We start from the raw sequence: 23,510 nt of genomic DNA, 5'->3' as shown, positions 1-23,510 counted from the left end.
ACTTGACTTATAAGAGAAGCAAATATAAATATTTAAATTCTGGGGCCTGTGCAAGCCATTTAATCAAGCACACAATAAGTGGGACCAGTCATATGATTTTAACGTTAGTCAACAGCTTTTTGGTCATACTACATGTTTTCCTTTTTTTATGTTCATTATCCTGTATGATTTTAATTAGTAATTCAATCAATTGTGTTGACTCTGTTGCCTTTCTGTTTTAAATTAATTTAAAGCGCACAATTTACTAACGTGAAGCTGCACCAAGTGGTGATGTTGTAGATGTGTACCTGAAGTATTTCATATTTCATTTTACCCTGCTTATTGTTTGATGATTATTGTGATGGTTTGGAATGGACAACTTGTGCAAATACTTCGCCATTTTGCTGTCAAAAACATGCATTTTAGATAAAATGATGTAGAAGAATCTACTGACCTTCAAACTGGAGGCTTTCCTGTTTTTTCAAACACTTGTATAAGTGTCATTGCACATTTTTTTTTCTTGAACTTTGTTCTTGACAGGGTTATATGTGTTATTTTAATGTTCATATGTATATGTTCAATACAGAGATTTTCTAAAGTCTGTTTAATATAGTCACTTTTTTCCTTTTTGCTGTTGTTCTACATTAACCATCTAAACATAATTTATTGCTATACCATATGACCACCACTAGATGGTATAATGAGAGCATTTCCCCCCCACAAATCTGAACCCTTTCAAATTTAAGGTAGTGTCTGTGGCACCTAAATTGCGCAAGTAAAATAGGCATGTTTGAATAGCTGGACTAAGCAGGTGCACTAGCCAGTGTACATTGTTTGAGATGGCTATATGAAACCACAGAAAGAGATTACACACACTGTTCAAACAGAGCAAACTCCATCAGATGCTGATCTCAGACCTGTGGCCATTTATAACAAGAGAACCGTTCTACGAAGGCCTGCTTTACTATTCTGTGAATATGAGCCACACCCAGCTATTCACACACAATGACTTAACAGGAAGAGATTTCATTTAACCACATCAGTAAGTCCATTGTGATGAGGTACTACAGACAGGTCTTGCAGCAGTCTAACAAGAAAGATAATCTTCTGAGACTTAAACTTAATTCGTCTAATCCAAAATCATTTCCGTGATGCTTAATGCACTCAGATGCACTCACAATATCCACGTTCTCAGTTAACCGTAGGGGCGAGGATAGCAATTGCCAGACTTATGCTGCCAAACACTGTTAGGAGGCTCAGTGATGTTGGTGCTAATATTGGCTTCACCCATAGATTCAGATCAGCGTATTAAAGACAAAGCAGATCCTAAATAAAACCAGTTTAGACAAGAAGAGCAATGTACAGCGCACCGCTGCAGGCCTGTGAGAATCACTCTTTTACAAAGCTTCCTTTTGAGATGCACACTATTCACACTAAAATGTGTTTTGTCTAGTTTTTCTCCCTCTTATGTACGTACACAAAATCAAGTGTTGCTCGTCCATCAATGAACCTTTCTTTGTCTAACAGGATGAAGTTTGCTGTCATACTGATTTTGTCTCTCTCTGCCTGAATGCTATTTTAAGGCCATGAATACGCCTTTTGTTTTTTAAGAAAATTACAATTTCATAAGGGTGTGAGATTACTCCACATAATTTCCTGAAGGACAGTTGTGCACACATTTTCAAGTCTTTTTTTAAAAACTTTAAACTACTTGATTTTTTTTTACACTTGAACAGAGATTAGAGACACAACAACCAATATTAATTATTAACCCTTAAATGTTTTTGTACATATCTTGTATGTATTTTCATCACAAACTATGAAATTGCAAATAAAAACAATATATATTTTTTGCATGTGTTGAAAATATCAATACATTAATTTTCTCAGGTACTTGTATGTGTTGAGTTGGTAGTCCTCAGTCATGCTGGATGCTAGATGGGCGGGGCCATAGTTTGTAAAGTGACATCACTGCCCTTTGAAGTGAATTTCGGTACTTGACACCATTGGATGAAAACCGGGAGTCCGATGGGCTTTTTGGTGGCTTGCTCCTTTTTAGTTTCTTAATTGCCACGTTAGTATTTGGTTAACTTCCTTCACACTGGTTTCAGCTCAAGGTGAAACGCGAGAGTAAAGCAGCGGGCTGAGATAAAGGTTTTTTTGTTGTTGTTGCACGTTTGTATATTTTAAGCAGTTTGCACAGGGAACCTCACGCCTCCCTTATCACCTTGTCGCCGGTGTGAAGTCGTGGATTGCCTGCGTTTCCAGATTGAAGCAGAGGAATCGAAACAGGACGCTTTTAAAATCAGCTGAAGGTAATTAATGGCATTTTAGAGCATGTTTGCTTATATTTCAACCTGTTTGCCTGGTTCAAATTCTCTGTTCATATGGTCATTTCATTCGGGACCAAAATCAACTTGGTTTGCATTCGGTTGTCGTTCTGAATATTTTCTCGTATCAGGTTCGGTTTCGTTCGGATTTTGCATGTTTGGGTTGGGCTGGGCTTTTAAAGGATGTATCGATTTATACACACATGGTATGAACTGAACAGCGGCCTGCGCTCCGTTTGTTACACCGATAATTTTTTTAATATACGTTTGTATTTAATCACTGCGCGTGAAGGGCATCGTAATTACTCAAATGTTTCGCGTAGCTGCTGCGGACGGTTACATGATTCGTGCTCGGATAAAAATGAATGTTCTTGCATGAACATTTTTTTCTTGAGCATAAAATGATCATGTTTTCTACAAAATAGCATTGAATACAACATTCATCTGTCTTAAATTCAAAGAAATCGCTGCATTTTGTGGGGGTTTCTATAGCAGCCTATATGCTCAGCATACAATGTTTAGTGCTGTTCTTGGTAATTACAAGATTTGATGTTGAGGAATTCAAATCCCTGTTTTAATCGAAACGCGCATAATAATCGCTTCACTTGACAATCGAATCTAGTAGCCTACACGCTGGTCCACAACATAGGCTAGCTGTCCTGTGTTGTTCTTACCCGCCTCGCCTCTCTTTATCCGACTAAACTTCTAAAGCTCAGAGAAAATCGATAGTATAAGTGGACTCTCATGGATTGCCGTTGTTTGATATGGTCGTGATGTGGACCGCCTGTGGTACTTATCCTGAGCTTGTCTGGTCAATGCCACGTTTTGACTTGAAATTATCGTCTGAATCGTGTTGATGTCATTCTGTCTTATCACCTTGCCCTTGTAACGCCAGTAGGTATGTAGATAACAGCGTGTCTCTCATCACACCCTGTCTCTGTTTACATTCTAGGCTTCAGTTCTAGAAGTTCATGACCGCTTTTAGCGCTAATGGCCCGGATATTTACGCGGCCGCTCCGGGAACTGTTGCCCATTCACCAGCGATTCTTTCATGAGCGGTCGTTTTGTCTGAAAAGTGTTGATTTTAAGGTGCATTCGGCGATTTCTCCCAAATTAACAGGGTTTACACAGAGATGGAAAGCACGTTTTAGAAATATCCTTAAAATGAGGTACACTCACATTAGATGAAGACAATATCAGTCTTATTCCAAAAGAGTTAATTCTACACAGAGCGGGTCGCCCATCATGGGCGTGGCCATGTTGAGATCCCGTGACCAGCGGAATTATGCAATTAACCAGTTAGTAATTTTAACAATATTAACACATTGACTTTAAGTCAGTACTCAAAAACTTACCTGTCAGTACTTCTAAAAAAGTCTAATGGAGCCAAATGTCCTGTTTAAACAAAGCTGTCAAAGAAGTATGGCTAAAACAACCATTGGCAGCAGCTGTCCCTGCAGCAAGCTAGCAAAACAAGTTAACAGCATGGTCCGGATTGATAGAATAGACTGGCAGGCTGTTCGAACAGAATAAATTCAAGTGGGGAGAAAAAAATGCATCCAGGGCAATAGGTGTTACTATTAAGTCCAAAACTGGTACTACCAGGTCGAATATGAGCCAGCTAAATGTAGCCTTTAGAAAAACTTGCTTAGTGCACCTTTAATTAGCAAGAGATCAAATTCTTTACAGGGTATTTTTAAACACCCTTATCTATGCCATTTAATGTGAATCCACTATGATGTCTTGCTTAGCTCATAATGGTCTATTGTGTTTCCCAGTTGTCTGTAATGCCAGCTGTTGTTGTGACCCCCCCCCCCCCCCCCCAAAAAAAAAAAAAAAACCCTGATTGACCTGAACAAACAATCCAGAGCTAAAACCAGTTTGTTCCTAGAATGGTAGAACTGAGTACATGAAAATGGGCTTTCATTGTAATGTCTATTTGTCCTAAAATGTATGATAGCTCCTCTGTTTCAATGTGTGCCTGAGCTCAGGTCAGTCAGAATAGTGTTGAACAGTCAGAACAGCTGCTGTTAATGGTTGTTTTAGCCATACTTCTTTGACAGCTTTGTTTAAACAGGACATTTTTGCCAAACTTTCTTGCTTCTCCATTAGACTTAGATTTTTTAGCCGATAGTGTTATGTATCGATTGATTGTGCTTTCTATTGCATTCTGTGAGCTAATGATTTCATCACTTGTTAAGTCATCTTGGGCTGGAACCAATACAGGTTTTGTCATTGTGGTGTTGCATTTTGGTGCTGATCCTTCTCATGTCTGTGGTCGGTATTTTGGTGATGACATTAGATTTTTTGTCAATTTTTTTTTTTTGTGCACAGATGCTCAAACGTGCTGCGTAACATGAGAATAAACCTCATTAGTTCTCGCACGTCAAGTGGACATGCTTGCGCTTCTGTTTACTACAACTGATGCTGATGTGTGCGTTGATGAATATTTATATGTGAATAAAAGCCTAAATTCAATCTGTTCATCATAAAGCGATCGAGTCTCTTCAGAGAATTTGTACTAAACCACTCGATTCATATGGATTCGTTTTCCGATCTCTTTATGAACTTTTTAAAGCATCAAAGTGGTAGTTGCGTAGACTGTCAATTGAGGGACCGAAATCTCTGATTGAAATCTTGGGTTTGGAAGGACATGAGGGCGAGTAAATGATGACAGATTTTTTTATTTTTGGATTAATTAACCCTTTAAGGGTGTTTGTGTGCATATATATTGATGTCCTGGCCAATACAGCAGCCACAGATTGGACTATTTAAAAGCTTTTGAGATGTCTGGTTGGCTTCAGCTTAGCCGTGACCTCATGGTGGTGTGGTCGAGTTGGACAAGCAGATGCACAGCTAGGAAGAAGCCCCAAATTTTCTGTAGCAGATGAATTAAATAAATCACATCAAATTGGTTTGCTTATTCACCAGTCCACTGCCTTACAGATACTCTGATAACCTAGTTTAGTATAAACTCGATTGACTCCACTTCCACTAATGTGAATTCCAGACAATCATTAAGTCCTGGTACTCTTTCGTTTCTTGTGAAATGGCTTCCTGAGTTTTTACCATTGGGATAATCTACTTGGTGCTTGACGTCAGTTTGGCATTTGGAAAGAACATTTTGAAATACCCCTTTATTATATTAAATCCTTTCTGGTGGTTTTATAACCCCCAAATCTGCTGAAACCCTGCCACTGACATAAGAGCTTTTAACTGTCAGCAAACCAGTGCTAGATAACTTGGCAGAGAGTTTGTTTGTGTGTGTTTTTTAGATGGAGCCGATGTCCTGTTTTAATCCTCCTGGGCTCAGTTTCTATCCATCACAGCGTCCTGCTGCGTGTCCAGTATGCAAACTACACCCAAACCATCACGCCACCATTCACCATCTGTTCTTTCTCTCCTTCCCTCTCTCAAAACTCCCTCCCTCTCCATAACATCTTCTGACACTAATCTTTTTTGTCTGTCTTGAACACGTGAAATGGTTCCAGCTTTCTCTTTACTCAATTTGCGCTCAGAGTTAAGTTTCTTCAAAATTCCTTTTACACCACTTTTACTTTTGTCCCGTGTCGTTTTGCAGCCTCTTTCTGTCCAATATCTCTCATGTTGTTTTGGAAGCCCCGTTCTGGCTGTGCCCTGCCCCCGTCAGCATGGTGCGCCGCACACAATGGGGAATGTCCTCTCTTAATCCTTACATTACGCATGGCAAAATCAAACCCTGCTGGGTCATTAAGCCCCATTCACACCCTATACTGAGACAACACAGACGGTTCGCTTGTCTGGAGTTAATCCCGTTGGATGAGTGGGAGCAGGGTCGTCACGTTTCTTCCTGTTTATCTGCATCGTTACTACCGTTTCACACTCCCTGAAGTCTGACACTTCAGCTCGACCCCACACACAACAGTGACCCATTACCCTTCCCTACTACACCCATATTGTAACCATTTACTAATGCAAATCACAGTACTAATGACGACAGGTTACTTTAGATTGACCACAATAAGAACTGAAACCTGCTAAAGGAACTAGTGAATGGTGGAGAACATTTACAGAAAGTGTTGATTTATATAATATCTATATGGGTGTATTTTATCTGTAAAGGTGTGTGTTTATGTGTGGAGAATCAGAAAGTCGAGAAATCACACCCACCAATGGTGACTGATTTATTACTTTGAGCATATTAAAGAATTTCCCCCTTCCTGCGAGAAGACTATTTCACATGGGCAGTCTCTCACAGTTTTGGGTGTATATGAATGTTGCGACTTCCTGTCTCTTGTCCGTATGAAGGAATGTGGTGTGCTCATAAACATGCTGAGATGTAGCTCAGGGAGAAAGATGGGAATCTGGGTTTCCTAGCAATACGCAGCATGTTCCATTTTGTTCTGGGATGTAACTGATATGCAGGCCAAGACAGAATCTGAAGAGAATACCCCCCCAAACCAACCCCCCCCCCCATCCTTTTCCTTTGCTGATTTTGAAAAATATGCTGCTTTATGCAGTTTATTAAATGTTTTTGCTATTTTGATTAGGCTTTAAGATACTGATAAGAGTTTAGTACTCTGTTGCACATTTGACTATGTTTTTAAATCCATTCCGGAGATTTTCCTTTAAAATGAACACTGAAAAAGTCGGGCCTAGTTATTACTAGCTGTCGTTTTCTATATGGGAAGTGAAAGTAAAAAGTGAACACCCACAGACTGATGCCCATGCAAATTTCAGAGGTCAGTGTGCAAATAGCCTACTAAACAGTGAATTATCAACTTGAGACGCAGGTCAGACTTATGTAAGCTCAGACTTGTTTTCAGATGTGTATTCAAAATATTATTTGTAATAATTTGCCGTTTCAAATTTTTGAAAAATTTCAAAAGTTTGAGGTAAGTTAGTTTTTTTTTAATTCAGAAAGGATGCACTAAATATGTTAAAGATTTCTAATAAAAATTAATTCATCAGAAAAAGTCCAGAAAACTATTTAAAATATTAAGCAGCTGAAGGATCATGTGACACTGAAGACTGGATTAATGATGCTGAAAGTTCAGCTTTGCATCACAGGAATAAATTCTAAAATGTATTGCAAAAGTTATTTTAAATTTCAATATTTCACAATGTATATTACATTACTGTTTTATTGTGCTAGCACCCTTCTGAAATCTAAAATGACAAATGGGACACCCTATGGTCTCATGGACACGTGCATGCATCAACCATTGTAAGTCCACAAGATCGAAAGTGCATATAAAGTGTGCCATTTCTGACAGGGCTGTCGGTGTAGCGTAAGCTCAGGTAAGAATTAATGAGTATAGACCAAAATTAATGAATTAGAAGTCTAAAACAAAAAGATTTAAAGAGAATTTCGATATAAGAGAAAAGGAGCTAGGCCTACATTCTACGCCGAGTCAGAGGTCACCCTTCCGCCGGAACTCGACCCTTTCGTGAAGTGGATGGATGGATGGATGGATGCGCTTTTTGGAGCTTAAAAAACACGGGCACTATTCAATGCCGTTACAAAGCTGGGAAAAGCCAGGATATTATTTATTTTAACTCAGATTGTGATTGGCTGAAAGAAGGAAGTCATAAGACATTCTAGGTGTATGAGGGTGAGTAGCTAAATTATGGGATAATTTTCATTTTTAGTTGAATTATTCCTATTATTAAACTTTTGTAATGCAAAGCTCTGTTTTGGACCTGCCAATTGAAAGATGCACATTATCATTTTAGTCTTTGGTAAGAGCAGCCTCATGGAGTCAGTGTGGGAGTCCGATGACTAATTGACTGTAATGTGTAGGGAGTAAAAGAGAGGGAATAGGAGGGGTGTGTTGCTGCACTCTTTCAGTGTTTTCATGTGTTGATCTCAGGAGTGCATGTGCCAGTGGTAGCGTTGTGAGAGCACTGCCTTGTATGGGCAGATTGTATGAGGGGTATGTGTTTGTCGTTTCTGTCTGCTTTTTTACTTCTCTGGTGAAATCCGTTTCGTTATTTTGATCTCTCATCCCATTCCGGTTATTTTTCCGTTTTCGCCTGGTAACATCAAGTTACAGATTATAACTTTGTTGTGAAATTACAAGTTAAAACTAAACTTAACAATTAGAATGAGGATCTAGATATTTGTTAAACAGAGGCCTGGGTCCTGCTGCTGGCTCTTATTACAAGAATGCAGGATGTGGCCAACTACAGCTGCATGGAAATAGCTGCACGTCTGTCTATGACAGTTGGTTATGGCTCGGCCCTGAGGAGCTGGAAGCCCTGCGGAGGAATTTGGGTTTGCAAGGTCTCGCTATTTGTTCCTTTTTCATTTTGTATCAGTTTCTCTTGCACAGATTCTCTAGAATATGACATTTGCTTTGTGCCTGTGTGTGTGTGTGTGTCTCTAGCTGTCGTCTGCAGATGTTTCTGAACTGCTTAGTGGGACGCTGTCACAGCACAGTCCATCAAACCACTACACTAAAAGGACACACACTTTGGAAATGACGTCCCCATGTGGAAAGCAGCTTTATAAACTTCATTCAGCTTAATTTATTTCAGATCTGATAACACCAGAAGTTTAATATAGGGCTAGGTTTAGGATTAGGGAAGCACGTTTTAAAATGTCCTCATGGCACCTTTATAATCCTCAGTCTATACATGTAAATTCCCTAATCCAAACAAATAACAGATTAAGATATTGGACAAGACGGGCATGGGGTTTAATGAGAGGCAGACAAGGTTCCTACTTTCATTGAAAAACTGCAAATATTAGTCATTTTTAAGATCTTGTTCTCCAAGCCTGGAAAATCATACATTTTCCAATATCATATCAGCTATTGTTTGCTCTTAAACCATGGTGGTAATTTTTTTTCATTTGAGAGTGACTTGTTTCTTTGAATGAATTAGTTGATTTGGTTCATGCATCAGTCTGAAAGGCTCATTAGCAGATCAGTCTTGAATCAAATAGATGAATAGCTGAAAAGGCCATGGAAAAATCACAGAAATTTGTTGGTCGAAAAGTGTTTTCTGTTAAAAATAGACATTCTTTATTGCCATCTGTGGTTCCATGAAGAACCTTTAACATCCATTGCATAAAAGGGTCTTTACAGTGGAAAAAGGTTCTTTAGATGTTAAGATGTTCTTCACACGAAGTTGAACTGTTCACTTAATGTTATTTGGGGGGGGGGGGGATCCAAAATAGTTCTTCTAATATGGCATCACTGTGAAACCTACTTTTGGAACTTTTATTTTTATGTATGAACAGATTTGGTTTGGATGATAAAGTAGGCTTTTTTTTTTTTTTTTTTTCATGAGCACCTGAATGTTCTCACAAGTGTTTTTGCTGTTAGATTTCCCTAGTTCTCATTTTAATTTAGTTTAATTTGATGTACAAAAATAACAAACTAGTACTAAAACAAAAATTAATAACTTTATAGACGTGAAAAAACAAAACTAAGATGCTCAAACTTTAACTAAGATGAAAATGGAAAAATATAAACTTAAGACTAATTTAAAATATTAATAAGAGGTGAGAGAGATGGAGTGATATTCATGGGAAGCTGAACTGTGATGTAAAACAGCTGGATTCATTTCTGCAGATATTATCTTTTTTTCCAATGATCTGTGCTGTGCAACGTTTTTTACTTTTTTACTCTTCTCTGACTCAATTGGATGTCTTTTGTTGAATGTCCCCTGGTTGATCTTCACATCCACATGGAGACACAGCAGCAGGGCTGCTGGGTAATTTCTGTGCTGTCCTGGGCAGAACGATGACCTCCCAATTCATCATCTTGGCCTGTAGGATGACAAGTTTTTTTCAAGAACTTCTTCCCATCTTCTTTGTTTTCTGTCTCTTGAGTGACTTCCTTCAACATTTTTATTCACAGTTTTGCTGTTTGTTTTCCTCTTCTTGATTCTGTCACACACACTTGAGCCCACTCATATCCTGCATGATGATGATTTAAAATTTGATTTCTCTGCTTGCCTCATCATTGTTACTTCATCTCACCATTTTCCCCTTTTCCCTTTCTTTATTTGCTCTCTGGATTAGTGGCTTGGGCTTGTTGAAGAGCCAGAACAATAGCTCAGCTGCTTGGGCCATCTGTATGGCTGCAGATGAGGAACAGATCTGATGCAGAGGAGGAGGGGAAGGAGAATGGAAGAAAGAGGGGGGTTGTGGTTATGTGGTTAAGGAGTAAGACAAGAGGATTCTGAATAAAGGAGTTTGGAGAATGGAGAGGGGTGAATGGGTGCAAAGCCCCCCCTCTACACCCCCATTGACCCTTTATCCTTCTTTCTTAGAGCCCAAATTCCACAATCTTTTTTGCTGACGAACTTTTGCATCAGTCCATGAAGGAAACAAAAATGACTTGCATAGTGCAGTGCTCCAGTAAAAGAGTTCTATTGAAATGTTCTTTTAGAATTCTACCAAAATTTAATTTGAGTTTTATTTATGAGACATGAAAAGTTGTGGATTTGAATCTGTGTTGCGTGAAAAAGATGTCTACTGTCTGGGACATAAGTGTTTCTTCACTTATGAGATCATCTCTGTTTGCACTTGGCAGACAGGAAATTACTAGTTTGAATGAACCAGTAGATGAAACCTACAGTCCAGATAATGGCATCATATTTCTGTATAGCAGGTGGTGGTGATGGCTCTGTGTAAATAATCCACACAAATCAAAGCTATAAATCATCTTAATATCCTGAATTTTTTTTTATGGAGCCATTTCTGACTAATGTATTGGTGAATGAAATGAGTGAGAAGTGAATGGCAATGTTATAAGTTGTAAAATATACAGTGATCAATATTCCATCCTGTAATGCATGACAAATTGTCACTGTATTTCTGGCAACAACAGTTGATGTGTTTTTTTTATTTTATTTTAACAGGATACTTTTATAGTATTTAATTCTATATTCTAAACTATTTTAAAACTACAGTGAGCATCTAGGATGCTTGACCTGGACGTGATCTTTTTTGTATTTTGGTTCTTTCATAATGCACCATTTCCTGTTTTTCCCAAGTTGCCATTCATGAGGATGGTTCCCTTTAGAAAACACTGCTTCCCATTTAACTTAAAGTTCTCTCTCAGTGGAGTGTTTATTTCTTTCTTACTCTATGATTACTTAAAAGTCTTTTATTCTATTACACATGGCAAAAGCTTTTCTCTGGTAAACTCATTGTATTTGTGTCTTTCCCACGTTTTTACAGGGCAGTTATTGAGTTGGTGAACACATCCGTTATCCCTGGGTTCAGTGTGTGAGCAGCACTGAATCCAGCGAGTGTATCTAGCAGCAGCCAATCGACGGTTAATATTGGAGATGAAACCTGATGGGGTGGCCACATCGCCATCTGAACCAATGGAAACTGAAGGAACAGAACCCGTAACTGATCCAGCCAGCAGTGACGGGGCATCTCAAAATGGCACTACATCATCACCTCCACAACCTGATGAACCCCAAATTGAGCAAGCAGCTCCTCCAACTGTGAAGGAAGCTCCTGGGAAAGCAGTAGATGCTAAAAGCAAAACCAAAGGCAAGACTACAGCAGCAGGCCCGGCTACCACTGGACCAGGCACACGACCCAAAGCAACCCAAAGCCGTGCGGCTAATGGCCTCACAAAGACTGCAGCGAGTACCCTAACCAAGAAACCCATTCCAGTGGCCACTACTGCAGCAGACAAGAAAAAACCCACCACTAATGTTGGACAATCTGGTCCCAGTAAGAAACCTGTTGGCTCTTCTACTGCTGTTGCAACCTCAAGGGCCCAACCTAAAGTAACGACTGTTGGAACTAGCAGATCAATGACGACAACTGTTGCCAGTGGAACAAAGACAGGAACAGCTGTCGGCACAGCCACCAGCCTGACTAGAAGACCTGCCACTAGTGCTGCAACCAAACCCAAAACCACAGGTAAGATGGCCAGGCATGAGTTAAGTTCTGGTACTTCTAAGTTTGGATTTGGGCATGTACAAATAACTAATCGTAATTAGAAAATAATCCATTATTGTCATGTATATTTACAACACGCACCTCTCATGGTGTAGTGAGTCATTATGTGCTAGTTTTTTTTGTAAAATAAAAATACATGTAATTTAATTGTGGGTTTTTTCATCATGGCTTTGCATGATATTTCACCACTATTTTCCAAACCAATCCCAGTGAATTTTCACTTTGGAACATTATTTATTTAAATTTCTTTTCTTCAGCTCCAGCTCCAAGGCCAGCCACTGCCCCTGCTGCCAAACCCAGCACTTCAGCCACAGCCAAAACCACTGCAGTTCCCAAAACTAACAGGTAACGCAGCTTTTGGAAGTTTAGATGGTCATTTGAGCTTGGACATTTGACTGTATTTGAATGGAAAATTGAAATGTTGGGAACTGAACAAATATTTGACTTTTATGTGGCTTTAAGGAATCAAAAAGGCAGATTTGGATGCAGTCACATTTGGGAACTGCTTTGTGTTTAGGGCACCATTTAGTGGAGAAACCATTATCAATATCAATGACTGCATGCTTTTTGCAGTGGAATGGTCACTATTGTGTGTCTGGCAGTTATTGGCTCAAGTTTCTGTCCCTTTGTAAGTCATTCTCCCTGAAAGACTGCTTAGATCATGGCTTAACCAGAGTATAGGCCCAACAGTGCTCTTTTTGTTGATGATACACTCTGGGAATGATAATTGGTGTCTTCACTTGAGTTAAACTGCTTTTATGATCCAAGTTAGCTACATTACCAATTATGTCCGTCTTTTTGTCTTCAGCCTCTTGTTTATTCCTTTCATCCCAACATAACATTTTATTTTGCAGTTTTACTTAATCATTATCAGAATCAAATGATTGGGACTGATCAGTTTTATTTATTTCCCCATCTCACAAATATTTCCTTCCCCAATTTATTACTATTATTCTTTCTTTCATGATTAAAAATGTCTATAACGCAATGAAAACACAAACTGCATGTCAATTTGAAAACTTGTATTACATAATTTTAAATCAGTCATGGAATTTTTCTTTGTTGCTCAGATCTAAAATTCACTTTGTGAGTGTGATCTTTGATATATTTATCATAAAAAAACTAAATTATATTTATATTAAAATTTAAGTAATCACAAACAACTGCATGACATTGAAGTCATTGGCGAAAAAGTTTGGGAACCTTGTTTTGAAGAGTTAAACTGTGTTTGTTGCAGCTGATTACTTCCATATCCGATCTCCTCAATTGTACATAGTGCATCCAGTTTATGACTAGTCTTGTCTGCTGATTACAGATTAATTATGTGCTTAATTCTATGTATTTATGTGGTAATGTCAGTTTACAAGGCTGTTTAGACTCCATTTTTATAGTGTGTTTTAGGCAGACTACAGGGTGTGATTTGTGTGCTCTGTGCATTGTGTGTGCTTCTGCATTGACTCTGAATTCACTCTTGAATGAAATGCTCAGAGAATAGAGAAATGGATTGTGAATCGTGTGATTATGAGCACTCATTTGATCTTTCTGTTTAGATGGGTATGTTTTCCTTTGATGCATGTCACACAATGCATATCCTCACTGTAGCTTCAAATGAAATGTTTGCACTGCAGAAACACAATCACACCCCTACTGTGGGAAATGTAAACTAGTTCCATCAAAGTCTTCTCATGATCCAGCTACAGCTTCTCCCCCTCCTCTCATCCTCGCTTTCACTCTTACTTTTCTTTCTGGTATATGTGCCAGCTAGATATTTCAGGCATTTCTAGGAGGAGGAGATCATTTTTTGCCTGTCTATAGATAACATTGTGATTGTGAGGTAAAACTAAGAGGGTTTTGGGCCATGGTTCTGCCACTCCTACTAACTAGACCAACCATCTTGCTCACTCAGTTTGTAGTTTCATGGGATTTGGATAAGTGCTGTGCTCACCAAATGAGTTTGAGTTTTTCTGTCTAGTTTGTAAAGTGAGCCTCTTGAATTTTTAGCCTGCAGGAGTCAGAGCATTTTCATTTCCCTTGAAATGAGCTTCTGGTTAGCCTATCTCTATTTGTTTTCCTTTTTCCTTTGCTGCAAAATTACTTGTAAACCAGATGGCCTTTGTCACATTATACCACAAGACAAATGTTTAAATATGAATGAGCTTATAAATTTTAAAATGGTGCTAATGAGGTTGAAAATAAAAGCATGGCAAACCCTTAAAGGTTCAGAATGAATGGAGCAGTTAAAACTGAGTGAGTGATGTTTTAAAGCAGCGTGTTACTGTGCAAAGGAAAACCACTGCCCGATGCTCTACTGAACACTTCCAGAACAAAATCCAGAACAGTACCTTTATCCTTATGGCCATTACTTAATTAAAGCTTAATTATTGATATGTAGATGTCTGTGCCAGTGGATGGTGTTCTTTTCCACTGAGTTAAAGACAGATTGCTCCTATAGGAACGTCTTTGACCTCTTAACCGAAGAAAAGCACAAACTCTACTATCATTCACATTCGCAGAGCATTTAGTTTTGATATTTTATTCCCATCTTAAACTTCTCGACTAATTATTTTGTTGTTTAGGACTTGGAAAAATAGGTACATAATGGTCTACCATGTTATTGTCAAGTCGTGTCTTGTCTTTATCAAAATTATAGCCTTGGTGATTTGTGTTCTGTTTGGCCAGAAATATAACGAGCCCTAATCAGGCAAAGGTTTTTGTAAATACCTAATCCTTTGGATGCCTGAGCTTTTGAGGTCAGCATGTCTGTGGAAACTGCTAGGTTCGTACTCTCCAGCTGCATAATTTTAATCGAGTTGTAGCCATAATGCTACAGAAATGAAGATAAAGATGCAAAGCTGTTTACTTTGGTTGCTATGCTACATTTATCTTATGCCTTAATTCTCTCCTGTTAGTTGTCCTCTATTTATATAATGTGATTGCAGTCCTATTTTCTTTTCCCTCTTGTTGTCTTTATTCTGCTTTAATTTGACCAAAGATGGTTTAATCAGTGTCCTAGAAAGTACAAATAAACCTAATGTAGGTCATGGAATTGTATTGGGAAATTCCAGTTCTTTTGTTCTCATCCTTTTAACAATTGGCCGTTGTTTCAGAATAATTTGTGGGGGAGATGTTATAGCCTTGGCATGTGGGGCCAAGCCATTTGACCATGTTCTCTATTGTGCACTTCTATAAGGAACACGCTCATTGCCTGTATTGTCTGCGCGAAGAGCTGGAGTATGTCTTCTGTCATGGTTATTGGTGTGGAATTGAGCATTCCAACATGCTTCATATAGTTCTTATCTTTTGAAGTTCTGGTAGATCTGATTTTTGCTTAAAATATTTTATGATGCTTTTGATTATGAAGACTAATGCAAAGGTCATGACATTTAAACAGACGTTAATCTGTTCCGATGGCATTCCGCAGCGTTTGACTGTATCTACTACATATATAACTAATTGGGCTGTCAAAATTAACGCATGCAATTTAATGTGTTCAGTTTAACACATTCAAAATATTTAACGCAATTTCCGCAGCATTCGTTTTTTCCCGGACATCCTTTAGCTAGCGTTACAAATAATCACACTATCATTCATTCAAATGCTTTTAAACTATTTGGACGCAATAAGAAGCAAAAAATAACTCAAAACTGTACTGCCGCATTGTGAAGCGGCTCTGTGATCAAACGCATGAAACCTGCGCACAGAATGCCTCTTCAGACAGTGCAGCATGGACTTCTCTTTCGCATTTGAGCAGACAAAATTGTCGAAATGCCTGTTATTGGTGAATATCTTCGTAAGCAGAGTTTTAAACAAGTTAAAAAAAAAGTGTTAATGACTAAAATTTCAGGTCTTAAATTCCCCATGAAATCAAAATGGATTTTTTTTGCTTTTAGTATATATAGTATTATATATCACCTAGTGTGCTCCAAAACAATGGCAAAATCCGCATTTAGAAGATGTAAGCATTCAAAACTTAGTCTCTCACTTCTACCAATATGGTTTAATGATTTTTAATGACATCACTCTGCACTTCAGCTTCTCATCAGATTTTCTGTCCAACCAAATGCTCTCTAAATTATAAATAGATGCTGAAGTTGCTGCTAAAATCGGTCACTGTTAACACATTTACTATTTGCTACATGGTGTAAAGATGCTTTCCATTGGGGCGAATGAAGTTTGGTTTCATGTTAGTGAAATGTGGTCAATGTGAAATTATTACATTATAAAAATATATTAACTTGTATTAATATATTAACATTAGGTGTGATTAATCGCAATTAATTACAGAAAAATGCGATTAATTCGCTTTTTTTTTTTTTATCGATTGACAGCACTAAAAACTAAACATAGATGTTCAACAGGTTTCCCTGCTTATTACTCTTATTATTGTCTTACTAATTTTAGTTCTGATTAGTTGCAGCCTGTTATTTAGGTTGGTAGCTTGTAACTGTTATCTGGGATTCACTAATGCAGTGTATACAGTGGCACTGAACTGTGACCATAGTATTTTTAGTAGCGTTCTTTGTTTCTGTGACGCGTTACCCTGTTGTGCTCATGTCCAAATAAAAACGAAAGAACTTTATCAGATCCTATCAGAGTGTTAAGCTGAGTCTCAGGTCCAGTTAAGGCAAATATGATTGTCGATCATCTAGCTAAGGGCAATTTGTGAACCAAGTCTTTTTGACTAAAAAAGCATCCATTAAATGGCAAGTAACCGAGGCAAATGAGATGATGATGCAAGTGGTCTTCTCATCACTAATTCTCCCCTATGTGAACATGGAAAGGTGAATTAAGAAGCAACTACATTAAGGGAGTATAGGCTAGGCCGAAGGAAATTGATTATCATATTCCATTTCTCCCTAATGTGGTCTCTTACCAAACGCTTTACAAATCCCCACTCCTATTTCCTTCATCACACCATTTCTACTCCCTTTTCTAGTTTCCTCCTCCCTACTCTAATCACTTTCTCTCAGGTTAGAGAAATGAGAGATAGATGCATTAGTTGATGAATGGCCCTAGTGGATTGGTTTTCTGTTGCTGCTTGAAATTCCTTTTATGGTACACATGCAGACTACAGATTTACTACCCAAGACAGAAAGCTGGTTTGATAAGAACCCATTTTGTGCAACTGTAATGAAACACATTATTGCACCTTGAAACTTACCTCGTCTATCTGCTTTTTGTACTTTTTCGATCATACAGTAAATTATCTGAATGTGTAAAATGCATCCAAAATGCTAAAATTGAAATGGCAAACATCAAACAGACATCACTCTTTTTCTAAACTGCTCATGACTTTTTTTTGTGTTCTTTCTTAGGGCAACTGGAAATCCTGCCCCACGACCAGCTGCTATATCTGCTACAGGAAGAACGGTAACCAGTACAACTACTTCTTCTACTACAGTAACTAGAACAAGCCGCATTGCTACACAACAGCCTGTTAAACCCTTGGTTACAACATCAGCTGCTCGGAAAGGTGATGCACCATTTATTGGCATTTAAATTCATATATTTGTGGAAAAGCATTGCTTAATTTTTGCTCATTTCATTAAGTCATCAAAATCTATTTGTCATTTATAGATGTTGGAAAAACGAGCACTACAGCGCCTGCAAAAAGAACAGTTGCCCCAACAATATCTCATCCTGCTTCCAACAAGCCTTCAAATTCAGAAGCTCCAAAACCAGCTGCAGCTACCAAACGACCTCCACCTGGCATCAAAGCACCTCAACCCAAACCAGATGACAAAAAAAGTGTACCAACACGTAAGGTGCCCCCTTGTCCACGAAACATTCCCTCACGGCCAGCATCAGGCAAGAATGCTGCAGCGTCTCCTAGTCGTAGACAAGCAGGTAGTGGGGTTGGTGTGAAGCTTCAGCCATCTAAACCAACACAGTCTGTTTTGCCACTTGTCAAAGGAAAGCTCGATGATAAACAATCTGCAGCAAAGCCTGATGATGAAGCTGCAGCAGAGTCCATGCAACTTTCAGCAGCTGCAGAAGCTACTGTTGTTGTAGCAACAGCGGCTGACATAGCCAGGGAAGAGTCTGTTTCAGGGCCTGAAGTTACTCCAATTGTCGAGAGCTCTATGGATGCACCATCCTCCTGTTTAGATGTGCAGGAAAATGTAGATGTGCAGGTCCTTAATGTAAACTCCCAGAGTGTGCCGGATGTTTCTAAAACAGAGCCTGAGACTCAAGAGGCCTTAATAGAAACTAGTCCTGCTGAAGTGGCTTGTCTGACATCATCTGTGGTCGATCATGAATCTGAAGAGCATGTGTCTGAAAAAGTTGATGAAAAGCTTATTATGGCTGTGGCACCAATTGCGCAGGAAGCAACTGAGCAGGAAACCATGACTGCTTCACCAGTTAATAACTCTGTTGCTACTATAGTGTCCTCAGGTGTAGAGATGGCTGAAAAAGCTGAAGCGATTAACGGTGACTGTTATGAAGCAGTGGAAGAAGAAGAGAGAGAAGGCAGTCAGCAAGTATCTTTGTCAGAAATGAGTGGCACCCAGCCTACCGAAGAGTCTCAACCTGGGTCAGCTGGACTTGCTGGGTCTGTTTGGCGGGCAGGGGCCTTGCTTTCGGAGCTTGACTCGGAGGAGGTGAGTTGCAGCCAACAGGGAGCATCAGAGCTCAGCGCTCCAGGTGTCCTGGAGGGCACGGAAAGCTTGGATGATCTAGGTGATGCAAGCCTTAAAGGAGCTGATGGTGAAGGTGCATCTGTTGGGTCCCCTGATTTTGAGAAGGTTCCTGATATTCTTGCTAACGAAGATGACGATGACGACGACGATGATGATCGAGTTTGTGACATGGAGGTAGGGTCAGAAAGAGCAGAGGACTCTAATAGGCAACATCATGACAATGAGGACGATGAAGAGGATGAAGATGTAGAAATGGCAAGTGAGGGCATTACTGAGAGTGGGCTTGAAAGTTATGGGAATGCAGATGAGGATGACTTGACCGAAGACTACAGATTAGACAACTTGAACCGAATCCAGCCTCCTCCCATGGTTCCCTCTGCCCCTCTGGCAACCCAGTGGAACCAGTCTAGTTACTTTGCTGATGCCTGGGCCCAGCCACCACAACTTGCCTCTACTCTTCTCTCAAGTCCTTCCTCTGAATGTTGGCAAGCATACCCAGAGACCCCAACACAAACACCTGCTCAAGCAAAACTTGATGTTAGTTCTGAAAGAGGCTCTTCCTCCCCTCTACCACCAAACCTTTATGATCCTCCAACTTGCTCACCTCAACAAGCCCCACTAACTGCTGCAGAGGGAGATGTTAGTCCCCAACCAGGCTTGACACCCTCTCAAACCTGCAAATTCCAGTCTGTTACCTCCAGTCACCCTGACTTAGCATCTGATAGTAACAGAGACACAAGTATACCAGAAGAGGTGGAAGATTGCAACAAGTTCTCCGATACTGAAACTCATTCTAAAGGGGAGCTGCAGCCAGAACCGCTGGACCCTGTCCCCACTGTCCTGCCTGACATCATGCAGGACCTAGCCATCCAACTTGAACATGATGATGAGGAAGAAGAACCAGAAACTCTGCCAGCTGATGATGTACTGGGTGGTCCAGCAACTGCTCCATCATCTCCTTCATCAGCTACAGAGGATGAGGCAAGTGACACGGAAGGTGAAATGCAGATCAGTGAACCTCAAGCTAAGCTACCTGGCACTGGGAATGCCTATGAAACTGTGCCTATGGGCCACAATGTGTCCAGTCTGGAGGAGCGTGAAGAAATGGGCGGGGAGAATGAAGCTGGTGGTGGTAGTGAGACCCCTCAGTCTGCCACTTCTGCTGCATCCTATGGCTTTGACTACATGACCTCTAACTCCAATGCCCAGTCATCTGCCGAGAGTTGCAGCAAGAGTCCTGGCATCTTTTCTCTTGAAAACGAAGAGCAGCTCCCAGATGAGGCTAAGGATCCATCTCTTCTTAAAGAGTTGATCCTGATACCTACCACTGCATCCGGGGAAAAGATTGATCATATCAAAAGCCAACATGGGGAGTTCCGGTCCTACCCAGAGCAACAGTACATGCTGTGTGGAGAGTCCAGTGAGTTGCCTGAGCCTGATTCAGTACCAAGAGTTGTACCCTTACAGTCAGGTTTGACTGACCCTTCATCCCCACAGCACCAAGAAGAAGAGCAAGATCTTAACACTCAGCATCCTTACTACTCCACTATATGCGAAAAGACTGATAGTCCCCTGGCAGGTAACGTATAGAGTGCACTTAGGATTTTGTCTAGCTTGGGGTTTCCCAGTTGATGATGTCTTTTTAATCAGTTAAGAAAACGCTCATTCAATGGTTCCACTTACACAATATGAAACAGATATTAAAACTACATTTATAAGTATATGGCTTAGAACCTGTATGTGCAATAGCTACTACCATTTACACTTGAGGTGACTTTTTCTCAACTATTCTTTTTAAAACTAATAATGGGTGTTGGTCTGAACTGGCATGAAATTGTTTGTTTGTGGAGTCTTCAAAATGACAAAAAATAAGCATTGAAGAAAAATGAACAATGTAATGGACTTTCAACATATTTTGTGTATTTATCCAATTCTTTTTTTACTGAACAAATGTATATTCATTGCTTTTTGTATTCTGTTGTCTATTAACTATAAATGCCACTCTTTCATCCCTTTCCCATCATCATTATCATATCCTGTCCTCACATGTTTCTCTCTTCTGCACTTTAGGGTTTGCTAACCCCTTACTTTTATGTCTTATTTGGAGTACTTAACTGTCTTAGCGTTAAATAAAGGTTAGATGTTTAACATGATTTCTTTTTACTCTGTATGTTTCTTGAGGTTTGCATTTTAAGGTAATTTGCACTGGTTTATTTTAATGCCCACTGTTCATCCATCACTATGGACTTTCAAACTGGTAACATTTGAAGTAGCCAAATGACAACAAAGATTAATTTGTTATATTCATTAGAAATTATTATTAGGTATTTAATATTATGAAACAATATTTAGTACATAAGGATGAGACACATTCTTGGTATTGTTTTATAGCTTCAGAGCACATTTGGGTCATAATGGAATATTTGATTTATTCACTTAAACCAGTTGGTACCGTATTTGTTGTGGCATTATAATTCGGTTACTTATACTAAATTGTAAACTTGAACATACACATTTGCCCACAAATACATACGTTAAACCTTGTGTAAATGAATTATATAAAGAAAACAGGATGCTTGCAGCAGAAGAGTTTTTCTTCTATGCCAGTATGTTCCTTTTGCTTTTATTCCTCCTCCGTTCCTTGTTTGATCCCGCCTTCCTCTCAACTCCCTACCATCCAGAGGAGGAAAAACAAGATCTGACCCCATCAACCTTCTGGATCTCACCCTCTATCAAGGTGCTTTAAGTCCTCCACCTCATTTTTTTTTTTTTTTTTTAATTCTCCATCTTTGTATTTTGATACTGCTGCTTCTGGAGTAGACTTTGCACACCTTCCACTTTGGGACTAACTGGGTGAAACCGCTTTAATCACTCTGATTATTAACTGCTGAAGCTATTTGAAAGGACCTGACTTGACATATTTACCTGGACTAATTGGACTTCAGTAAATCCCTATGCTGGGTTGTTCTTAATCCCCAAACTGGACTTGCTTTGCACAATGCACTTTTCTGTAATTTTTCCTGTTTTTAAGCATGCTCACCTCACCAAAGAAATATGCTGTACACTGAGGTGGCTTATTGTGTAAAGCATGTTTTGTTTTATAAGCATGGATCTATTGGTGGGTCATGTTTTTTCATTGTTTAAAAAAAGAACATGTTTGCTTTCTGCTATATTGTAATATGCATGGTGAGCACTCACTTTTGCATGTGTTCAGCTTGTCACATTAAGGGAGATTGTTTACCTCATCAGCTTTTGTTTTCTTTGTTTGCTCTTCACACTAGTTAGTGGTTACTGCATATACAGGGTATAGCCACTTTTATTGCACAAATCTCTTCACAAAATGTCACAAGGTGCACATTTAGTTATGTTTCTTTTTCTGCTACAATTGTTTCATCTTATACTTCAATCTCACAATTTTGTTTCTCCACAATGCTTTTTTTCTGCTTCACCAAAACCATCTTTAACACTTTTATTGCATTTTGCTTAACTCTCCTATTTTAACATGCTCTGGACTCTATGCTTCATTTACAGAAAGGAACTTAAGCTTTCCGCCACAACCAAATGACTTGCTTTCCATCCAAATGACGATGTCATCCAAACTTCGTCTCCGGCCACGTGCTGCCCATGTGACCCAACCACCACGGCTTCCCACTGACCTCCCACCCAGAATACCAAATGCAGTGACAAACACACAACTTCGATGTCTAGAGCAACACCAACAGCACCTTCATGAGATCCAGCAACGACAGGAGAAACGTAATCGAGAGCAAGAGAGACAAGAAGCGAGAGAGGAAGAACAAGTGAGGAATGAAAGAGAGCAGCAGGAGGAGGAACAGAGGAGAAATTTACTTGAGTTGCAACTTAAGCAGCAGGAACAAGAACTGAAGCAGCGACAGCAGATCATGCAGTGGCAACAAGAACTTGAGCAGCAGAAGCAAAAACACAAGGTGCATACACCAGTCGTCCTCTCTCCTTCATCAGGACTCTCCACCATCTATGAAACTGTGGAAGCAAGTGACACAGAAGATGAACAGGAGGGACAAAGAGTGCTTGAGGAAGTAGAAGATAAAAGCTCTTTCAATGTGTGCCCTGGAGAAGACATGCAGAGATGCACTGAAAAAAATGACTCAGATGATCTTTATTCACAATACTCAACACCTTCCCCAGAGTCTACTACTCAAGATCCACAGCGAGAACTTCAGGAGACGGACCCTGCATCACATCAAGACAGTCCTTCTCCCTTGGGATTTCCCGAGCAACCTCCACCTCTGGAGTTTGACTGGGGCAAGAAGGTGGACATTGTTCATCAGCTCATCCATCAGACATTACTGCTTACAGGTGATAGTTGCTCGCCCCTTTTTCTGCTCCCCGGAGGAGCAGGTGGGACACTCAGCCCCCTCGAAAGCAGCCTGTGGCCCAACTTGTTGCCACCTTTGACACCCCCTTCAGCCACCGTGACGTCTGTGAGCAGCTTCTCACCTGAGGTTCCAGGCAGCTCTGCTCAAGGTGAGTGGACCGTTGTAGAGCTGGAGACGCATCACTGAGGAAAGTTCAATAAAAAGCTTCCCAAATATGAACTCAAATAATTTAAGATGAAGGTCCACCAATAGGGAAGCGCATGTTGTAGCATTAGATAACCGTTTT

At 39.6% G+C, this 23,510-nt stretch overlaps 1 protein-coding gene across 2 annotated transcripts; it reads left to right on the top strand.

The window, feature by feature from the left end:
• Window positions 1-583: 583 nt before the first annotated feature.
• prr36a (proline rich 36a) lies at window positions 584-23,410 on the top strand (the record flags this gene model as incomplete). 2 transcript variants are annotated; one of them, XM_079853577.1, is made up of 7 exons in its annotated part: window positions 584-2,294; window positions 11,485-12,186; window positions 12,483-12,570; window positions 17,541-17,698; window positions 17,803-20,445; window positions 21,548-21,603; window positions 22,398-23,406. In XM_079853577.1, exons 2-7 carry the CDS (start codon window positions 11,595-11,597, stop codon window positions 22,407-22,409), a joined length of 3,549 nt encoding a protein of 1,182 aa, XP_079709703.1. In that variant the 5' UTR covers window positions 584-2,294; window positions 11,485-11,594. The 2 variants fall into 2 exon arrangements, with proteins under 2 accessions (XP_079709703.1, XP_079709702.1); XM_079853576.1 differs by lacking the exon at window positions 21,548-21,603 and having other exon boundaries at window positions 22,398-23,410.
• Between the last annotated feature and the right edge of the window lie 100 nt (window positions 23,411-23,510).

This window comes from Squalius cephalus, assembly GCF_949319135.1.
Source record: "Squalius cephalus genome assembly, chromosome: 2".
NCBI lineage: Eukaryota > Metazoa > Chordata > Actinopteri > Cypriniformes > Leuciscidae > Squalius > Squalius cephalus.
This window is presented reverse-complemented; position numbering and strand designations above follow the sequence as displayed.